This window comes from Pungitius pungitius, chromosome 1, assembly GCF_949316345.1.
Source record: "Pungitius pungitius chromosome 1, fPunPun2.1, whole genome shotgun sequence".
Lineage (NCBI taxonomy): Eukaryota > Metazoa > Chordata > Actinopteri > Perciformes > Gasterosteidae > Pungitius > Pungitius pungitius.
In genome coordinates this window covers 33,574,818-33,593,469 of record NC_084900.1, presented here as the reverse complement: position 1 = coordinate 33,593,469, position 18,652 = coordinate 33,574,818, and the positions used below count along the sequence as shown (strand labels likewise).

The window sequence follows — 18,652 nt, the reverse complement described above, 5'->3', positions numbered from 1 at the left end:
AATGTCTGCAGACCGGACGTCCGGCCAATCTCTTCTGAAGGACAACGAGGGCGGCTCTGGTTCATCTCGACGCCCCACATTTCAAACCCTTAAGAGACCCCAAAAGACTGCACTTTAGCACAACTGGTCCTGGATCAGTTCTTGGGAGTGCTCTGCGGACGAGACCTGGAGGGAGGGGAGGGACAGTGTGAGAGACAGAGAGTGACAGTGGGGTTGTGTTCTGCTCAATCGGACAGACGGGGAGCGGATCAGCGGGGGGGAGGAGACCCCCCCCTTTTCTGGGCTGCTGGGTCACAGGTGGCCCCGCTCAGGGACTCGCAGGGGGCCTGGGCGAAGGGCAGGAGCCTTGGCTGTCAAAGCTGGCCGTCCTCGCCTTCCACTGCAAGACACAAAAGACACACGGAAATGACTCATGACGCACATGCTGCTTCTGTCATTTTTAGATTTGCTTAACAAAAGATATGTACATTGTTGGGGGTTTTTTTTGCATGTAATCTTGCAGATACAGGGGTACAGTCAAATAATTGCTTGGGTTAAGACCTTGAAATAAGACACTCCAAAAATGTTACAATATAGACTGAAAGCACTCGTAGAAAGAAGAAAGACATGCTTTCATAAAAATCTCTTTCTTGTTGGCATCATATCAATAAATAAGTTAACTAATTAAACAGAAATAAATCCTCTTACAATTTAACTTCTCGTGGAATTCCCATAATGCATCAGGGATGTAAACAGGAAGTTTTTGTGGAGCATGCCAATTAAACTGTGGGCTCCAACAATTGATAACTTTAGCCACATTTTGTTTACATTATATAAACTTGACACCATATATATGATGCTGAATTAGATTTCTTTTTGTTTGAAACCTATTTAGCCTATTTACTGTACAAAGGGAAATCCCTTAAGAAGGAATTCAGGAGGATCTATGAGCGTCTTTTTCTCCATGTTTTCACCACAGATGTATGTATGTTTACCAGTCAACATAACTATAGATATCATCTCTGTTTTCACATTTCACTGAATTATAAGTGAGGAAAACCCCTATTTTTCTTTTGTCGCGACAACCTTAGTTGGCACCCTGATCCGGCCGCCATTTTTGCTGCTGCCTCCGTTGACTGTTGACGTGCAGGATGGTCGGTGTAACAATGACCCACCTCCTTCTCGGACTTCTTGGACTCCAGCAGGGGGTGCCAGTGCGCAATGGGCTTGCGCGGATAAGCCAGCATTTCGTTCCAGTGGTCCCTGCCGAGTCCCTCGGCATGGCAGCCAACTCTCATCACACCGATGATCTCATTATGACCTACCCTGTGGGGACACACACGCACGTACTGTACGAATACGTCTGACTTAACCCGACAGGACATCTCATCCATCAAATTGTTGTTTCTCCCACCCTAACGGCGAGAAGGGCGTTTTTTTTATAACAAAAGGAGACACAGTTCCAAGTCTGTCCGTCCTGCCGATTTGATGCAGTGAACATGCAGCTGATTGCGTCCGTGACACTAGAATTGAATCGTCGTGGGAAGGAGTGGTTTGGCGAGTTAACAATGCCTGAAGTGTAATCGCAATCTCCTGTTATTGGCACAGTGGTATTCAATCCAGGCGTGAGAGGAAAGAAAGCACAAAAGGCTAGGTTTCTTAACAGTCGACTGTTTTCCTTCTATACTGCGCAATAAAAAATAAAAAAAACACTGACCTTTAACATGCATGCCCTCCTTTAGTCAGCTGTCTGCACTGCGTATAGCTTCACATACTGAAACGCTTTCTTAGTGCCACTAACGATCCCCTACAGGCCTTTGTAAAGACACTTCCAATGATATTTCGTGCCTTAAGTTTTTTACTCACATAGCATTTTAGGATGCAGTAATATGCAAATATTACATATATATATGTAATATTGAGCTCTGAAAGCTCCGCCCCGATACGGTCTCAAAATGGAACTTTGTCAACAGGCTCCACCATTTCTACTGTTTCATGCGTGCATACAATTCGTCACATGGTCACTCTGTGATTTTCTCATAGACCGTAAATGAGAAGTAAATACGGACCCCTGTGCAATCTGACCTTCTCCCGACTGGAGGAGTCGCTCCATGCTCGAGAGGGAGCGGTTCTACGTTGTCGTTTTTTGCTCATTGTGCCTTCGACGACTAAACATCAAATGTCCCTTACGTCACTGAAAGGTCTGTCCTCGGTGTGTGTGTGTGTGTCCTCACTGCGTGTTTTTCGAGTTTCACACAGAAAATGTCAATCTATGGGACGTTTCTAACACTATCGATCGGGTTTGAAATGAGATGTTTGGTTTGCACGTACAAGTCGTAGTCCATGACAGAGATGTGCAGGCTGACGTGGTCCATGCTGTCTGGGGGGATGTCAAAGATGATGGCCTCGTTGTAGGTGGGATTCAGAGTGTTCTTTTTAATGCTCGTCTTCTTCTTCTTCAAACGTCTGCCGTCACATATGAGCGACACCTTGACATAGGGATCTAATGGCGGCGAGAGGAAAAGAGGAAGGATATCAAATAAGTGACGATCTAGAGAGGAACGGCGGATGATGAAACATCATCTTGTTTTCAACAAAGTTGAAGGTTGGAAGGCGACTCCCAGAAACAAAAGGTTTTACAAATGTTTGCCTTGACTGCCAAAAAATATCTTCAAAGATGTCTGATAGAGCTGTCAGTGGCGTATTTCATCACCCTGTGTGTTTTGCATGAAAGCAACCCTGAAGGACCTGGTAATGTGCATAAAAGTACATGAGTCAACGGCTCGTGTAGACGCCGAGTGCGAGAGAGGACATCGATAGCTTAAACAGCATGACTGAATGAATGCTGATTTCACGCGTCAGTAACGAATTGCCCGGCATGATCCATTATGGCACATTGTAGTCTGATGTTTGCCTCCCGAGTTCAATAAACTGCAAACAAGTGGCACGATTTGATAGCCGTGAGGTTTGCAATGCACGGATTCAGATAGTGGCAGACAGCCGGACCGGTCGAAACTCGTGAGATTAATATCGGCTAAATTAAAATCGTCATTAAGCACAGAAATGAGAAAATGCCACACGCACAAGTTGAATTACACCTGGCCCCTTGCGTTTAATGCACAATAAATGTAAAAATGTACAAGTGATATCAGTACTGTCTGCGAAAAGAACAGACTGCCTGCAACTATTTGCTGACCACGTCGCAAGTTTTGAATATTAATAACTGCTGAAATAAACAGAAACCTGCTGTGGAGGCTGTTTCTTCACATTATCTGACACACTTAACTGGATATTTAATAGATTCATGTTGAACCACTGCAGCTGTAACCAAAGCACACGGATGCAAGCGAAAGCTCACACACACACACACACACACGAACACACCTGAGTATCCAGTGATGTCCATGGCCTTGAGGTTCCTGCACTTGATGACAGTAAGTGTGAGTCTGCCTGCGGTGGGCAGGTAGCACAGTGAGAACATGATCTCTCCAAGGTCAACACTTTCCTGTGGCAAAAACAACACAAGCAAAGCATGTTTAACCCTTTGTGTTCAGCACGGAGGCTTCGATCCAGAGTAATGCACGTTGCATTTCGGTTCAAGTGAGATTTTTGTAACGCCAGGGCACAAAGAAATTGGAGATCGGTGGTGGAAGAAGGTACCGCATACCACGCAGTGTAGTGATGTCGCAGAATACCTCAGTGTGAATCTGCATTCAAACCCTCGTGTGTAAAAGTACAAAAGTATTAGCATTGAAACATACTCGAATTACCGAAAGAAGTAGTACTCCTTCTGCAAGGTATCCAAAGCTGTAAATCAATGAATAATCGGTATACCAACAAAACAGAGCGCACAGACTACACACAGAGGTGTCTCAAGCAGAATAATTCGAGTCTTTTGCTTGAGAAATAACCGCAATATGAATTTGTTGTTGAGTAACTGCTGCTTTGTTTTTAGATCAGGCTCAGAAGAGAGTCGGGGGGTGTTGTGAGTTGTGTCGAAAGCAACCAATTTATAATTTCTGTTATGAAGCACAGCGCCGCAACTTCAAGGAAGTAGTTTTGCTGTCATTTTATCACCCAGGACAATAGAATTCATACGGTAATTTCGCATGAAATGCGCTTCCTCTGCAGGGATTTGGACGTGAGAAGATTGACACCACTCTGATTGCTTGTGTGTTATATGGAGAAATCACTCAGGTCAAACACGTTTTGCCGCAGTATGGCGGGGGGGGGGGGGGGGGGCAAAGAAATATGATTCTATGTGATGTAACGTCATGAATTAGTTTTACAGGTGCTAACATAATATTTAGTACGTCTTGTTTTTGTTGTCAAAAGCAATGATTAAAGTTATTGCTTTGACTATTTAAAATAAGACAAACATCTTCGCAAAAAGATCGGAAATGTTCCATTTGGTCTGGGGGGCGGGCTTGTCAGTGTCCGGGTTTGACTGACAGCAGCCAGCAGGCGGCTGGAGAGCCAGTGTTACAGCCCCCGGGAACATGTTGTCCGTGGTATTTCAGACTGACGGCCACACCAGCATTTAAAAAGGGCCAAGTGGACGTTTGAATGCGCGTGCTACTTAATGACGTGTCGTTGCTGAGCAGCTAATTAGCGGTCTGGCCTGCAGATTGACTCCAGCACTTGAGCTCTGCACGTGTTTATTTTAAGCTGCGGTGCAGGAAGAGAATTGTCTTCATTTTCTTTGCCTGAAGTTGCCCGAGAAGGAGGCTGCTAAACGTGTGCCGTTGCCAAAAGTGTATGTGTGTGTGTGTGGTCTTGTGTCACGGTGCGGCTCAGTGTGACCTTCTGCTCTGCCCCATTACAGAACCAGGATGTTCCTGCTCTCTACATGATTCTACTGGCTGTATCATCTAAATGCTAAATTAGGTGGTGCCCATCATGAAAACAAAAAAATATGAAAGTGAATTTTCTCCCTTTGGTGTCTGCTGATTTCCCCCTAGCAGACACCACACAAATTTAATTTAATTTCTGTTAGACTTTGATCATTGCGGGAGCCTGGATAGCTGTTTATTAAACTGCTTCAATTAGAGCCGTTGAGGATCCTTGGTGTTGGTGTCTCCTCGTAACAAATTGGTTTAATTCTGAATTTCTGGCTGACCTCCCGAGCAGCTCTTTTACCAGAGGAAGGGGGGGGGGGGGAAGAAATCAAATTTAAAGCTCAGCACATCAAATTATACAACCGACATAATCCACAAAACCAACGATGGAATAAAACCTTTTTTTACGGAGAATTAAATCGAGAAGATCCCTCGTGTAAAAATGTTTTATGTACTCAAATTACTTTTGAGACAATCGCCACATGCCAACTAAAACATCCACTCAGGCAGCACTGCATGAGTCCCCCCACTTGACCGATGGGAGTCCTGTTATCTGCAAAATGTGACATTTTTTTTAGCCCCGTGCTATGAACAGAATTAAAGTCACACGGACCTTTTAATCACTGTGACTAAACTTGGCGAGAACCCAGAGTGACTGGCAAATTCCAGCACTGTGTGTCTGAGCGCTGCAGTGTTAACGTCTCCTCGCGCACACAAGCTGCCGTTTGGCTTCCTCTGCCTTGAAAGCGAGGGATTTTCGTCGGAAAGGGTGTGAAAGTTCAGCCAGAATGTGAGAGCGCAGCAGAACTGTCCAGTGTTGTAAAAGTTTGGAGAGACGCTTTAATTGTCCTTGTAGAAACGCCGTGGTTTAGCAAAAGCTCCAAAGAGGTCGGTGGGCCAGGCCAATACCAATATGTCTAATAAAATTTAAAAAAAACTGTTTGGACTGATGGTCCCCAGAGGATGAAGTTTGCTGATTCGCATTTCCTCACAGCGCCACGTGTCCAGTGAAATATCTTAGAGATGGACTGCCGACACATTCCCTACAAACTCCGGCGCCACCGTGGTGTTGATCATGGATGGCGTGGCCCGAAATGTGGTGCATGGATGAGTTGAAACACATTTCGTGAGTCAGTCAAAATATACATTTTATCCAATGTTTCATAAATGGATTGCTTGCAAAATTATGTTTCCCATCAGACTCAGCTGTGGTTGGTGTTTTGTGCTAATTAGCCAATGTTAGCAGACATCATCATTTTTTACTGGATGGACTGCGAGGCAATTTGGTAGGGACATTAATTTCCCTCTAATGTGTGATAACCAAAGTTATTTAATTTCAAAGTTATCTCCTGAATTTTTATCCTGCACCAACATAAGGTCAAACTGCACGAGGAGATTAGTGCTAATTAGCAAATGTTACACACCAAGACAGTAAAAATGAATCAGCTAAAAATTTGCATGTTAGTAACGTGACTTTAGAGGTAATTTATTATTCACTAAATGTATTGCCTTTTTCACTGTTATTTTTATTATATACCATGGATGCCTTTTTACATAGAAATATTATATCTTGGTTTCCTGGACTTCTGCATGGTTTATTATTCCCTCCATTCAAGCCCGTGGTTATTATGTTCAAATCTTCCCCGAAGCAAATATAGTTCTAAAAAGAAATTGCTCCTCCGGAATATTTTTACTTCTTGATGCTAAGTCGGCGATATTGGTGATTATCTCTCCTCGGTGGTCTGAGGAAAGCTGCTGGCTTCTCTCATTCACCATCCCTCCTTCTGCTGAAGACTCAGTGAGATTTAACAGGGTTCAAGCACCATTTTTATCCTCCACAAAATTTCTATTTCATTTCAAACCTCTTGTTTGTTTTTTCGTTTTGTTTGTTTCTAAACTTGCCGTCTGTGCATCCTTTATGTTTCCCATCTTGACTTGATTTAACGCGAGCAGGGGATTCTGTCATAAAATCATTTCGGTGGGGGGGAGCGGGGGTCAATAAAGTTTGTGTGCAGAGGAGAGAGCGATCTGCTTTTTCTGCCTCCAAAGCAATAATGTTGATATTATTGAACAGCCCTTGAAGAAGCTCAAGTTCTGAAACTGGAGGAGGGGATACACTCAGGTGAAAGGGCTCCGTGGAGGCGACGGAGGGACGGGGGCTGTAATTGGGCTTTTTGGACATGACTAATAAAACCGAAACAATGGCGTGAGGGATCTTTAAGTCAGAAACATCCTTTCATGTTGAAGATGTTTTCCGATCTTGAATACAGCTTGTCCCTTTTTCATATTTTAATAAGTGGCGGTTTTGTTTGAATAAAAAAATGGTAGTAGATATGTGATTTTTGACTGTGCTCTCTCATGCACATTACAGCCTGGATTTAAATCGCCCCAATGCCCTCTGAAAATATTGGTCGGACAAATAAGGTCTCTCTTTTTGTTTATTTGAATGTTATGTAATAAATTAATCGTTAAATTATCATTTTTGAAATAATGCATTCCTCAATTGAAATGCTGAAATGCTGCATAGTGACAGGAGTCTAAGCCGTAAGCCTCGAGCAGCCCACATGCAAAGTAACTTGGCTGCTTGGTCCTGTGACATCCGGGATGAGCTTATTCCAACGAGATGGCCCCGTCTTAAACAATGTAGACTAATAAAGAGAGAAAGGCAGCATTGTTTTTGTGCATTTCTATAACGAATAAAAGGTAAGCTCTGGAAAGGTCATTATTAAGTCCCAGAACCCTCGGTGAGGGGGGGGAGTGCCTCCACCAGCTGGAGGCGTAATTGGCCTCAGCTGCATCCGGTAAGGTTAATTGTGTCTCACCCCCTTTAAAAACCACAGTAGTGGTGCGTTGGATGGAGAAAACGCAGACGGGGGGGGTGCGATGTCATTGTGCTTCTCTGGCGCAGCTCTCACAGATTGCAACGCATACAGTGACGTTCAACTACATGCCATATATTCAAATGAACCTAGAAGAAGCAAAGTGCAATAGATGCTTACGCTGGTGGCATATTGGATGTCCCTCCATATGTTTGTCTCCCTGGAGAGGTCCGACGTCTCAAACAAGTTGTCCAGCACCACCTCCCCGATCATATCGTGCCTTGAGAACCTGTCAAAGTCAAAGACGCTCATGTGGAGCTTCCTGACCGCGAGCTCGTCGTAAGGCACCGGGAACTGGAAGCTCTCGTCGAACGAGGGGTTGAGCGTCTTCCGGTGGACGCGAGTCTGGAACTTCTTGCGGTCGGGCAGCAGGTAGACCTTCACGTAAGGGTCAGAGGTGCCGCACAGGTCCTTGGCGGGCAGGTCCGCCGCCTTGAGGATGTCGACGATGAGGGCCTCGTTTTCGTAGTCGTACTTGAGCGAGATGTTGATCCTGCCACAGTTTTTGCTGCTGCTGTTCTTGGACGAGTCCTCTGACTCCACGGCCTTCTGCTGGTAGAGCTCCGGCTGAATGCGGCCGATGCTGGTTGACGTCTCGTCGTTGTCGGCCACGTAGTCGTTTCCCAAGTCGAGGCTGCCTACCTGCATCTGTCGGGGCAGGTGTCTTTTGAATGAATTGTGCCTGCAGGGACGGGAAAAGAAGAAAGTAAGGAGTAACTGTTTTGAAAGCGCTGCGGGGCAAAGATGAGCAGGAAGACCCTGGAGTCACAGGTTTTAAATTCAGGGGGGGAGAGGTTTCAGAAAGCTAGCACTAAGCTTGTGTCGCCTTTCACCACCTGACATCTTCTGTCAAATGATCAAAGGCAACGGCTAACGACTAGTTCAGTTATTAGCCAGTGTGAAAGAAAGTAACTAGTGGCCTGTTTTCTATTGTTTCTTGTAAATGTGTGACATCCAGGCTGCTTACTCGTATGCCACTTTGCATCAGACACTGTTAACTAGTGAATTGATCTATTTTGCATAGGGATTGGGTCTTTTGGGTCTATGCACACCTATATATACAATAAAAGGTGTCGGTTAAATACAGAACTTAAAGAAAAAACTGCCCTAGTTGTATGTTGTATGAAATGCTGATATCTCTCTGTTCTATTGATTTAAATGTATTTTGTGACTGATGAGCGAGGAGATTTTTGATTTGCATATTTTTTCTTCATTGCACGTTGGACTAATGGATCTTTTTTTAATAACCCATCCATGTGTCACAAACTCCACCGATGTCGGCATGGCTACTTCCTCCTTTGTCCTAAGCATGCTTGCACACAGTCTCACGCGCGTGTCTACGACTGACCGGGTGGAGGAAGCCGGCTCCGTGGTTTGCCTCTGCATGCGCTGCGTGCGGCGCAGGAAGTGCTCCCTCATGGAGAGCTGCACCTCGGCGGGGATGTCGGGAGATGTGCGGCTTATCTTTACCGCCGCCTCCAGGAACCCCATCGAAACCATGGGCTCTTTCACCTTCTCCGTCGCCATGGTGACCGGTGGCTGCTGGGGGCTGGGCGGGCCGGGGGGAGTCCGAAACGGGCAGTCCTCTAGGTCGCGGGCCGGGGCGAGGGACGGGCTCGGGGGGCGGGCCTTGGCTCGCCGAGGCGCGCGGCACAGCTTCCAAGAGACGAACGTGAGGAGGCCCAGCAGAGCCAGGCCGCAGACCACAAACACAAAGAGGAGGAGGCCAAAAGAAGCGCCTGGTGGCGAACCACGGGGACCCGAAACAGAGGATCACACAGTATGGCCAACAGATGGTGAAAGCGAGGAGGGGAGAGAGAGAGAGAGAGGAGAGACAGACAGACAGACAGTCTATTAGGACATGCTTCCACTGGTGCTATATTGGTCGTTTTTATTTAAGACCAAGGACAGTGAGACAAGTATAATGGAAGATGTGTTTCATAAATATTTAAGCAACCTCCGTTAGACTTCAGCTCAGCCCAGTGATAGGGAAATCATATGTAAACAGGATTGAAATGGGACTACGCACTGATGCGCGAAGGGGATTTTCTATGATATTAAAAAGTCAATATTGGGACATACCAAGAACATGAAACACATTTGTGATTTCATCTTGCCAACAAATACACTTGCATAGAACAAAGGTGTCAGGCATCTTTTTTTTTTACAATGAAAAAGATCCAAGCACAGACAATCTTATTTATATTCCAGCATTTTGGATATGCTTCTGCTTGGGGGGGAAAAGGCAGCATACAAAGACCTGGAGACTGACCAAGAATGCTGACAAGCGTTCTCCACAGGCACCGTGGAGCAAATGCTAAAAACACACGGTCCTGTACCTCCGGGTTTCGCATTTTGGGACACCTGCCAAACTTGCTCCTTTCCTTGATTTAAAGTCCTTATGTTTCCCCAGCTGATACATGCAACATTTTACACGCTTTCCCGGGATTCAATTCAATTTTTTTGATTATTTCTCTTCCGAGGAGCCTGATTGCTCGAATGTATCTACAATAACTCCCACTGAGCACCGTCTGTGGCCCCTCAGCGGATCCTTTGACTCCCGTCTGAACAGAACACTTGAGAGAGATATAGAAAGCAGCCTGAAGTCACATTGAATTAGGTATTTCTTTCATATTTTCTTGGCTCAAGCTTCCCTCACTTCAGCAAAATATGAGCACAGACCAGCCCTGAAACCTGCAGGCAGAGTATAGAAGAATACGGGATTCCTTATATATTTGTAAAAATGTCACAATCCCCCTTTGGTGAAATTAGAATCACAACAGTGGTAGAATACTCCACAGTTAAAAAGCCTGCATTCTAAATCTTACACATATTAGTGTTTTCAGCTACATGTTTCAGCAGTGGTGGAAGTACATTTTTACAATATTTACACTATTGTAGCAGAATTATTGTACTTCTTATACAGGTACATTTGAATTGCCACCAGTGGCTTTAGGATGAGAAACTGTAAGAGAATTTTTCCCCAATATCAAACCGTAAAAGTACCCATATGAAATACAACAGATTGCTTAGGATTAAATCGGAAAAGCTGGGTCTACTTCAGGTTCCTTATGCTATTTCAGATGTACTTCACTGACAATCATTTATGGTTATAGTTTGATGCTTTGGTCTCATAGTTAGTAATAGTAATAGTAAGTCATAGTTCATCGAAAATTCTTCAAAATATAGTTTGGAACTGCATTCAAACTAAAAGTGTCCACCAAAGGAGTTTATGGCTTAGCGGTGGACAGGATTTTGTGTCTGCAGGATTTACGCCTGAGGAGGATTTCTGGGCCGTCCACGGGCCCCCCCCCCGGCCTCTCCGTGTCATCTGGCATTTCACACAGCTCCACCACAAAGCCTCATCCCCACTGCACTGTCCCTTCGCAGAGTCTTCATCTGCCATCACGCCCAATGGAAGCCGATCCCGCGCCGCGGTACTGAAGTACGTGTGAGCGTCCACAGTGACAGTCTACGCAAATCGATTGGCGGGCCAAAGAAATGTCTTTTTCAGAATGTGACTTTGGCCCGTACGTCTTCAGACACTGCAGCGGCACTCCTCCAAGTGAAGGAGCATTTTTTTCGAAGTTTGATGCTGGGACTCACCCCCCCCCCCCAAAACAAAGAAATTCCAAACAGTTATTTGTCATACTTGTATTTGTTAGATCACCAGGCTTTAAGTTGCGGAACCCTATTAGTAGTCCCACTGTCACATGTTCATACTGAAGGAAACTTTGGATTATTCCTTAACAGATTCATGACGTTAAAAATAATTTCCCCAAAAAGAGTCCACCATGTTGGATCTAAAATGATATGTGTGTTTTTCCGATTTCCGAACGTCAGTGTAAAGTGCAGCAAACGGACGCTAAGGGTTTTGAAGATGTCCATAAATCCGTTTCACTGCATCTGCTGAATCTTTTATCCAAAGCGACTTACAATTGTGAGTGCATTCAACCGAGAGGGCACAGACCCAGAACAACTGATATCGACAAGGTACAACAACAAAAAAGCAAAACCAGAAAGTGCTATAATTACGTGGTAATAAAGTTCTACCTTGTCCAGGTACAGCGGGTGGAGGTGTGTTTTCAGTAAGGCTCGGACTCCTGATTGAGTTGGTAAACGGGCCACTGAGTGTGAGCATTTCATTTGTCATAATTGAATAAAGTATATAAACCCGGGCTAAGTTTCTACCTTATCACGGTTTTCTGAGCTCACACCTGTTGTCATCCGGCTTGCTGCGTCGCGATAAAGATTAATGCGAGATCTGCAGCGCCGCGGTGCCTGCAGCACGGGGAGTCCTTTCTATCATAATTACCGCAGAAAATAGAGGTGTTAATCTCACAGTCCTTTTCTTACCTCCTCCCGTTCGAAAAGGAGAGTTGCACTGTGTGCGGAGAGCTAATGACGCAGAGACAGCGAGACAGCAAGCATTGAAGAGCAACAGAGGGTTGCTGGAAGAAGCCATTGTTCTCATGCAGACGGACGGGTAATGGAGCAGAGCTGTGTGAACGTATTACTCCCCCTGGATCCGACAGCGTGAGACTGGACTGACCTCAGGGTTTAGCTCACTGTTAAGGATCACACCCACGCCACGCAAGGAGTGTGGACTACCACAGTCCTTCACTCAATCAAAAAGGGTCGGGGGGGGTGGTTTTCTGGAGCCTTTCATGTCAAAAAGCTCTTTAGCGATCTAATTTTTTAGGGGCGAGGAAGAGAGGCCCCGCTTTGTGAGGGGCGGGTTTCAATGAAAGAAAATCAATGTCCCGGTGCTGGTTGACCTCTGGTCAGGAGGTCGCAGCAGACGCTCCAGCATGCTTTACCCACGACTACAATGCGTTCTGCAGCAAGTGGCTGCAGCCCCTTTGCATGTTTCATTTGGCTCTCTGTTCCATTTAGTTAGGAAGTTGCTTTTTTTTCGGGCGGCTAGTCTCACCAAAACAGAGCTCGGCTAGACGTTATCAGGTGTTTCTCAGGGTGCACAAATTGAATCATGTTTTTTTTTTCAAAGAGCAAAGTGAAGCCTGGGGACTTTTCTTTTTTTTTTTCCTCCCATCGTGTGCATTGCGTCTAACGAGGTTTCCATAGTAACCCGGTCATTAGAGAGGATATGCGCTCTCTCTCTCTGTTGGCTTTTATGAAATGATTTATCTTCGGGAGAAAAAGTCTATTCTACTGAAGATGGTTCATGGAGATGTTTGTTTTGAGTCATACACAACCATACAGACAGTGGGTTTATTGTCATAAACTTTACAGCACTAGACAGGAATTAATAGACCGCAGGCTTATTTATATGGTCTTGTTTTTATTGGTAGGTTTTTTTCTCTCATTCGATCGTGATCTTAAATCCTATGACTGGTACTCGTTGTTTCAACAAATATGCCGATTTAAAGATCTCCCGGATAGTATGTCATAAAAAGGTAGGTGATTGCGGAAAGGTTGTTCAGTTTACAGTTGACTGTTCACAATTAAAGCCATAGAAAAACAAAGAGTCGTCTCAAAGGGCTTGAGCCTGGGTTAGAATTTTCTTTAATACAGGGATGCATAATTGAAGCTAATGTTGGACTGGAGCCTCGTCCAGAGCCCCGGAGCTGCAGCAGAAAAAGCTCCGTCATCTTTGGCTTTTGAGTCATGAGTGAAGGACAGAGAGGAGTCGTGGTGAGGATGACCAGCGCTTCCTAAGGGCAGAATACGGGTGACAAGTCACTGACGCAACGCGGGGACAATCCATTCAAGGCTGGAAAAAAGGCACGCCACCTTTTTTTTTTTTTTTCTTTAATTTTTTTTTTTTAAATCAACTCTATTTCACTGGTAACCAATGCAGGCGAGCTGGAACAGCAGAAAGTGTGGTCTTTTTTCTTTTTTCCATTTGTTTCAGTTCAACACAAATTGAATTTGAGACCATTTGGAGTTGAGTAGGTAAAGGCATGAGTCAGGGATTTTAAGTAATCATGCCGCGAGGGTGACGAACACGTTGTCGACTGTTTCCCAGGTCCTGAGTGCATGCTGATGTGAGCAGCCGTGCACGTCGGCGGCTTCGGGGGGGGGCTCAAGAAGACACCAAGATTTCAAACTCAATTTCAGCAAATTTGCCGACGGGGGGGGGGGGGGCAAAAGTGCTGGTCTGCTGACAGAGCTGGGGAGACCACATATTACTACTTTTTGTTATTCGAACGATGGTGATGGTGCTCGGCATCCGTCGTTTTGATGTTTCTAGTTAATGAGAATTAAAGACACAATTTCACGACAAAGACTGAAATTGTGGGAACCAAAAAAAAAAAAAAAAAAAAAAAACAGGCTTCAAAGATTAAACTACGGTGGGAGACTTTTCAACCACGTCGTAGATTGTTAGTGTTCCGTTGAGTTTCCATACAGCCCCTGACTACCTCTCAAAGATGGACAGTGATACAACTGGTGCTTCGGAGTGCGCCGGTTGCTTCATCTACCTTAAGGCCAATGTCTCAAGATGGTGGTGAGTGCTGGTGCTGTCTGTCCCCTGTAGCCCATAATTATTCATGCTCTCTGCCTGTCACACATGACAGCGGATATTTCTACAGGGGAAAGAAAAAGGGCTGAAAAAAAAAACAGGGAAATGTGGGAAAGCAAATATTTTTTGACAAGAAAGTTCAAATAACTTCTTGTGATTTTTATTCCTCCAGACATTTTTTTCCATTTTTTAAGTATTAATGACTCTGCAAAGTACACACGGATATACTTCTTTCATGTAGCAGATTGTGCTACGGTGGTAATGGATTAAATCGCAAATGTAAAAGTAATTTCGGCCTCATAAATGTGTAAGAGGATCATGTGCAGTTGAGCCGTGAGTGGTTACGACCTCCAGAGAAAAGTTCTCTTTGAAGAAGCACACTTAAGACAACAAGTAATGACATTTTTCATGGAAATGGAAATGGAAAAAACCCATTGACTTTACTCAAGGAGACTTTACTAAAACCTCATCTAAATGTTTCCCATTGACACTTGTGTCAAGGCTGTCAGTTGTGTACTGTCTTCTTTCCCTAAAGGGGAATATAATGCGCTCTAATCTTGATGTGGGTAAAACAGCCATTTTCGGATTCCTGTATTCCATGGTGTCTTTTACAGAGCAATCAGAAAATCCCATAATCCCCCAGATCCTCAAATCCTAAAGCCCCAGCACATGGGAAGAGGAGTTCAGACGGCAGCAGATCAGCCGGAGGTGTGAAGAGGAATTGGAGTCCGCGAAGAAAGACTTTTTACGCCGCACCTCGCTAGTGTAACGCTGTTATATTCAGGAGGATTTCTCTCAATTATGCACGAAAGCACCTTTAAGTTTATTGTCACTTACTAAAAACGTGCATCTGTTGTTCGTGTTCTGTGAACAAGTCATAAATAATGATGTGAAATAGTGAGTAAACGTATCTGCGATTAGTTTCTTCCAGTTTACTTATTTCATTGCAGAGAAAACTTCCACTCAAAGTACCCAAACTGTGCCGGCAACAAAGACAGAGAGAAAACATTCTTAAAGGAAACGAGGTAACTTTTTTTTTTATGTGAACTCAGCAGCTTCCAGCAAGACAACAGAGTATTGGATAGATTCAAGAGGCACCTTTTCTCAAAGGCAAAAATGTCACAGGGAATATGTTCAAACTCAGAACAGAAGAGGCAGAAGGATGGAGGCCTACAGAAGGGCAGACTTTGTCGCTGTGAGGCAGAGCAATGACCTCATTCAATTTGACTCAACCCAAAGAATTAGAATATTGAAATACGGGCCCGAACGTTTGACTTCGAGACAGATTTGAGTTTATTCCTGTTATGGCGACAACATTTCATCAACCGTGACCAAAATAGCGGCAACCTGTATATTTAGTGTAAATGTGTAACATGAGTCTGAGCCCTTTTCCCACTCATTCATAGCTAAAGTTGCTAAAGTAATGATGCGTTGCAAATCCTGCAAATGGCAAAGTTGGATGATGCATGCCTTGATGTTGCTGTATCCTAACAGCCGCAATGCAGAAATGACTTTTAACACGGGTGCAACGGCTTCAAGTTACTACCAAAACAAACAAAAACAGGTTCCTGTTCCTGCACACGCATTTGAATTGAATAACACGGGGAACGCGTGTACCAGGAGGATGCACATCAGGCTCTGCCTGTCACAGCTGCAGCTTGACAGAATGCTCTCTGCTTTAATTTGTTCATTCTGCACTGATAAGCCATTTCCAATTTGAAGAGTTTACAGCGTACCAGAGTGTTGTGCGCCTTAAATATTTCATAGCGTTGGGCGGTTGAGGTTGTGTAGCTGCTACAGGACGATGCATGCTTTGATCGGGCACGGATATTCCCACTACGCTCCGCTGCCCGTCATGCAGGATCTGCAGATTCTTTGTTATTGCTCACATTGATTTCATCAGCAGTCTTTCTTTTTCGTCTCTCTCTTTAGTGAGTTCTTTTTTTTTTGTCCTACAAATAAATTATTACAAGTAAAGGACAGGTCTTTAGTCTTCAACCCACCAGAAACAATCGCTCTGAATGCTTTAAATGGGCTTTTCTTTTTAGATCAACTTGTCTAAAATCAATATTTCTCTGTTCCCGTCTCACTACATCATGACCTGAGTGTGCTAATTGACATCAGAAGGTTCATACGTTGTGCCACGCTCAATAATCCATCCTGAGACCCATTCAGAAGGCTGTTATCTCCCCAATCAAAGTGCATTCTCTCTTATTCTCGCCTAATCTAAAGGCTCCAAACACGGCGGACGCCGTCTACGCATAAAGAGTTGCCATATTACACGTGCCCAATTTGTGTTTTATTTGTCCTAAAGCGTGTTTTCTGCAGTGTATAATTGGATTTGTTTCCTGTGTTCTCCGGGCCAATCAGAGGCCACGGGGGAGTCTCCCGTGGAGCTGTGATTGTTGAGATCCGTCCAGCATCAGCATCTGGTCCCATCACACAATTAACCTGCTTGTTGACCAGGAGCCCCTATCTCTGTCGCACAGCTTCCGGCCTGCCAGGTTGCCTTTTACTCGTGGGGCCTGTTTGCAGAGGGCAAATGTTGAAATAGATTGCTGAGCTTCATCTGGCTTCTCCAGAGAAAATAAAACACAAGAAATAGAAAGATTTGGAGGTGGAGGTGTTTTGCGGTTAACCGTACCGTGTGTGCAAAATCAATCCATTACTCATTAGGACTGAGGCAAACCTCCATTTCAACATTGGTTCAATTAAATAAAACATATATATATATTTAAAAAAAACATACTAACTGATGACATTTAAAAATGTGTATAATTCGTATTGTTAAAAAAAATCTTATATATATTAGAATTTCAATAACCTTTGAGGTTTTGTCCTTTGAGGGTCCTTGTTATCCCTGGACATCAAACAAAGGCAATTTCAAAAGTAATCTTCAAGAGCTATCAAAAGCGGCAAACCACTTTCCAAAACTTAAAACAACACTACATGTATGTTATTAAGTTTTTCCATATTCTGTTTAACAGACTTTGGCGTCAGTCATTTATGTAAATAACATGTTATGACTAATTTAGAAAAAATATGACATGTTGAATTTTATTTGCAAGTACTCCTGCACATGCTTCATATGAAGTATAAAATATAGTTTCGAGACGTGTTAAGCAAGAATTTTGTGCAAAAACACCCTGCCGTGTCTAATTTATATTGCCCAGGAGACACTTTAAAGTTGTCTTGTTTACCCAAATTAAAAAGCACCAGCTGGGAAATCTGCTTCTGCATCCACACGAAGTGAAAAAAAAAAAAATTATAAACTGACTCCACCACAAGACAACTTCTGTCCAGCATAATTGGTATTTATTTTTCCGTTTTTCCGGGTTCACTATACCTTCACAGTGCGATTACGTCGTTATTATACGTACTGCTTCTTCGAGCCGGACGCATCATCCACGGTGGCCTTGCCTCATCGCCACCCCATCGTTCTGTGGCGAATGAATTTTTACCTCACTGAGAGCGACAAATATGATATCCGCCTCGGAGTCGCCTGAATTGTTTTTATATTTGATGTGGATTGAAGGAATATCATAAACCAGCCCGAGTTACAATCTCTGCAATACAAGACCTCACGAGGCCAGCGGAGCGGGTGGACTGCACCACGCTATCTAATAATAAGGGATGAAAATGTCCAAATTTACATGGGTTGAGAACTTTTTTTTTTAAATCCATTTTGCCCGTGCCTCCTGCATTGCCACTATTTTTCATTTATTCATTATTTCCAGAGGCATCAGCATAAAAACTAACCAGCGATCTGGCCCCTCGGAGAAGATAGTGTGAGCTAATTTTCAATCTGAGAAATGTTCATCACCGGGGATTCTAAATGGACGTGCCTATTACGGACAGAAGTTACGAGCTGTTGCTCGATGAAAAGTTTTTGCTCTCCTCAGAGCGCTCCATGGCCCTGGAATATTGCACCGTTAATCACGACAAGTGAAACATGACTGGCAGCCGCCCCTGTCATGTGTACAGAGAAGGTGTGAGCCAATGGGGGGTGAGTGGGTGAGAGGCTGTGGCTTCTTAATGTCTCTAATTGTGTGTGTGTGTGGGGGGGGGGGGGATATGTGGGAGAAAACATAATTGAAATGATAATGTTTTGGCACATTCTTAAGACCCTATTAAAATGTATTCAAATTGATATTTTAGATGACAGAATGTAGGCAATGTGCCCCCCCCCCCCATGCTACACTAAGATCTCTCCTAGTCTAAGGTACAGGGATGTTTCATCTTAATTCTTATTCTTAAAGCTTATTCCCCAAATGTCAAACCTTAACCTCCGTCTTCCTATTTAATTCAACCAATCCATCCAAAGTTGAATTTTTCGACGTAGCAAATTACGTTTTCTGAACCCCTCAAAATTACAGCCACCTTGTACTTTTTTGGGGGGGGGGGCCTTGTTTTGACCTCACCTGTGGCCTTTGGGCCCCCCCCCCCGAACATCGGCGTGAGGAAATGAGGCA

General features: G+C 44.2%; 1 protein-coding gene across 2 annotated transcripts in view; it reads right to left on the bottom strand.

Annotated features, from left to right (window-relative positions):
* Positions 1–241: 241 nt before the first annotated feature.
* The window catches only part of syt6a (synaptotagmin VIa), a 37,321-nt gene continuing 18,910 nt past the window's right edge, over positions 242–18,652 (bottom strand). For both annotated transcript variants that reach the window (XM_037479269.2, XM_062565541.1), the window contains exons 2-7: positions 9,045–9,435; positions 7,817–8,378; positions 3,364–3,484; positions 2,311–2,482; positions 1,155–1,305; positions 242–379 (exon numbers count right to left, since the gene is read on the bottom strand). In XM_037479269.2, the coding sequence (XP_037335166.2) occupies positions 308–379; positions 1,155–1,305; positions 2,311–2,482; positions 3,364–3,484; positions 7,817–8,378; positions 9,045–9,435 (1,469 nt within the window). In that variant the 3' untranslated portion in view covers positions 242–307. The remainder of the gene's footprint in view (positions 380–1,154; positions 1,306–2,310; positions 2,483–3,363; positions 3,485–7,816; positions 8,379–9,044; positions 9,436–18,652) is intronic.